This window comes from Austrofundulus limnaeus, unplaced genomic scaffold, assembly GCF_001266775.1.
Source record: "Austrofundulus limnaeus strain Quisiro unplaced genomic scaffold, Austrofundulus_limnaeus-1.0 Scaffold950, whole genome shotgun sequence".
Classification (NCBI taxonomy): Eukaryota; Metazoa; Chordata; class Actinopteri; order Cyprinodontiformes; family Rivulidae; genus Austrofundulus; species Austrofundulus limnaeus.
In genome coordinates, this window is record NW_013953352.1 from 130,199 (window position 1) to 131,439 (window position 1,241).

Sequence of the window (1,241 nt, forward strand, 5' to 3'; positions counted from 1 at the left end):
TGGGGAGAGGGAGGTGTGGGCCTCCCTTCTGAAGCTGCTGCCCCCGCGACCCGACCCCGGATAGGCGGAAGAAAATGGATGGATGGATGGATGGATGTTTAAAGAAATAAACAGTTAAAAACACAATTGAACTTGCAGTTTTTGTGTGTTTGATCTGTGGTAAGGTCTGAAGGGTTTCAGTGTTTCTGACAGACTGAAGCAACAGTCATGATGGAAAAATCTTTTTTGTGTTGCAACACATTGAAGTTATCGATCATGCAGGAAGAAGGTCATGTCTGAGTGATTTATTGGACTGTAAACTGCAGCACTGAGAGACCGTACAATAACATTTCATTTACAAAACACTTCCAAAGTACTGGACAATAAAACAAAGAAGCACAAGACACAGGATAGAATGCAGAAATCAAAAGAGGTAAAAATATCATTTATCCATCCATTATCTAAACCTATTTATTCCTTTTCTAGGGTCACTGGTGCCCATATCCAGCAGTCACAGTGTGAGGGGCGGGGTACACCCTGGACAGGTCACAAGTCCATCACAGGGAACAATATCAATCAGAACCACATAAATAAAAACACCAGAAGGTTTGAATCAAATTCACTAGGTTGAAGGCCAGGGAATAAAAGTGTGTTTAAAACAGCAAGAGAAGAAGATCAGCTGTTTCTGTGGCTGGACTAACTTGTTCATCTGTTTACACACACGTCAGTTTCTGACACTGCTCTGATTGACCGAGTTATTCTGAATTCAAATCACAGATGAAAAAAATWAATTAAAAAACAGGACAGATGAAATACTTAAATTCATTGATTTGTGAACAACCTTTAGATGTTTTGTAGTTGGTTTACCAAACTCCCAGAGAACATGTCATGTTTACCTTTGCATGGTGGAGGTCAACTCCATACATGGAGAGTTTCTTCACGTTTTCCAGGAAGTGCAGCTCTGCTTCAGCTGGGCTCATTCCTCTAAACAAAGCAACAAGTTAGGATGGCACCAAGTCACCACAACACACACAGCTTACACAAATCACACACAACCAACAGGAAACTGGAAGACATGAAGCTCACACACAAAACTCACGGTGGACACACAAAGCTCACAGTGAACACACAAAGCTGACAGTGGACACACAAAACTCACAGTGAACACACAAAACTCACGGTGAATACACAAATCTCATGGTGGACACACAAAGCTCATGGTGGACACATAAAGCTCATGGTGGACACACAAAACTCATGTT

The 1,241-nt window shown here is 41.6% G+C and overlaps 1 protein-coding gene across 7 annotated transcripts in view; it reads right to left on the reverse strand.

The window, feature by feature from the left end:
• Positions 1 to 1,241, reverse strand: part of LOC106533468 (protein 4.1) — a gene marked incomplete in the record, with an annotated part of 41,445 nt that overhangs the window by 25,598 nt on the left and 14,606 nt on the right. For all 7 annotated transcript variants that reach the window (XM_014029768.1, XM_014029771.1, XM_014029767.1 and 4 more), the window contains 1 exon segment: positions 876 to 963. In XM_014029768.1, coding sequence (XP_013885222.1) covers positions 876 to 963 — 88 coding nt within the window.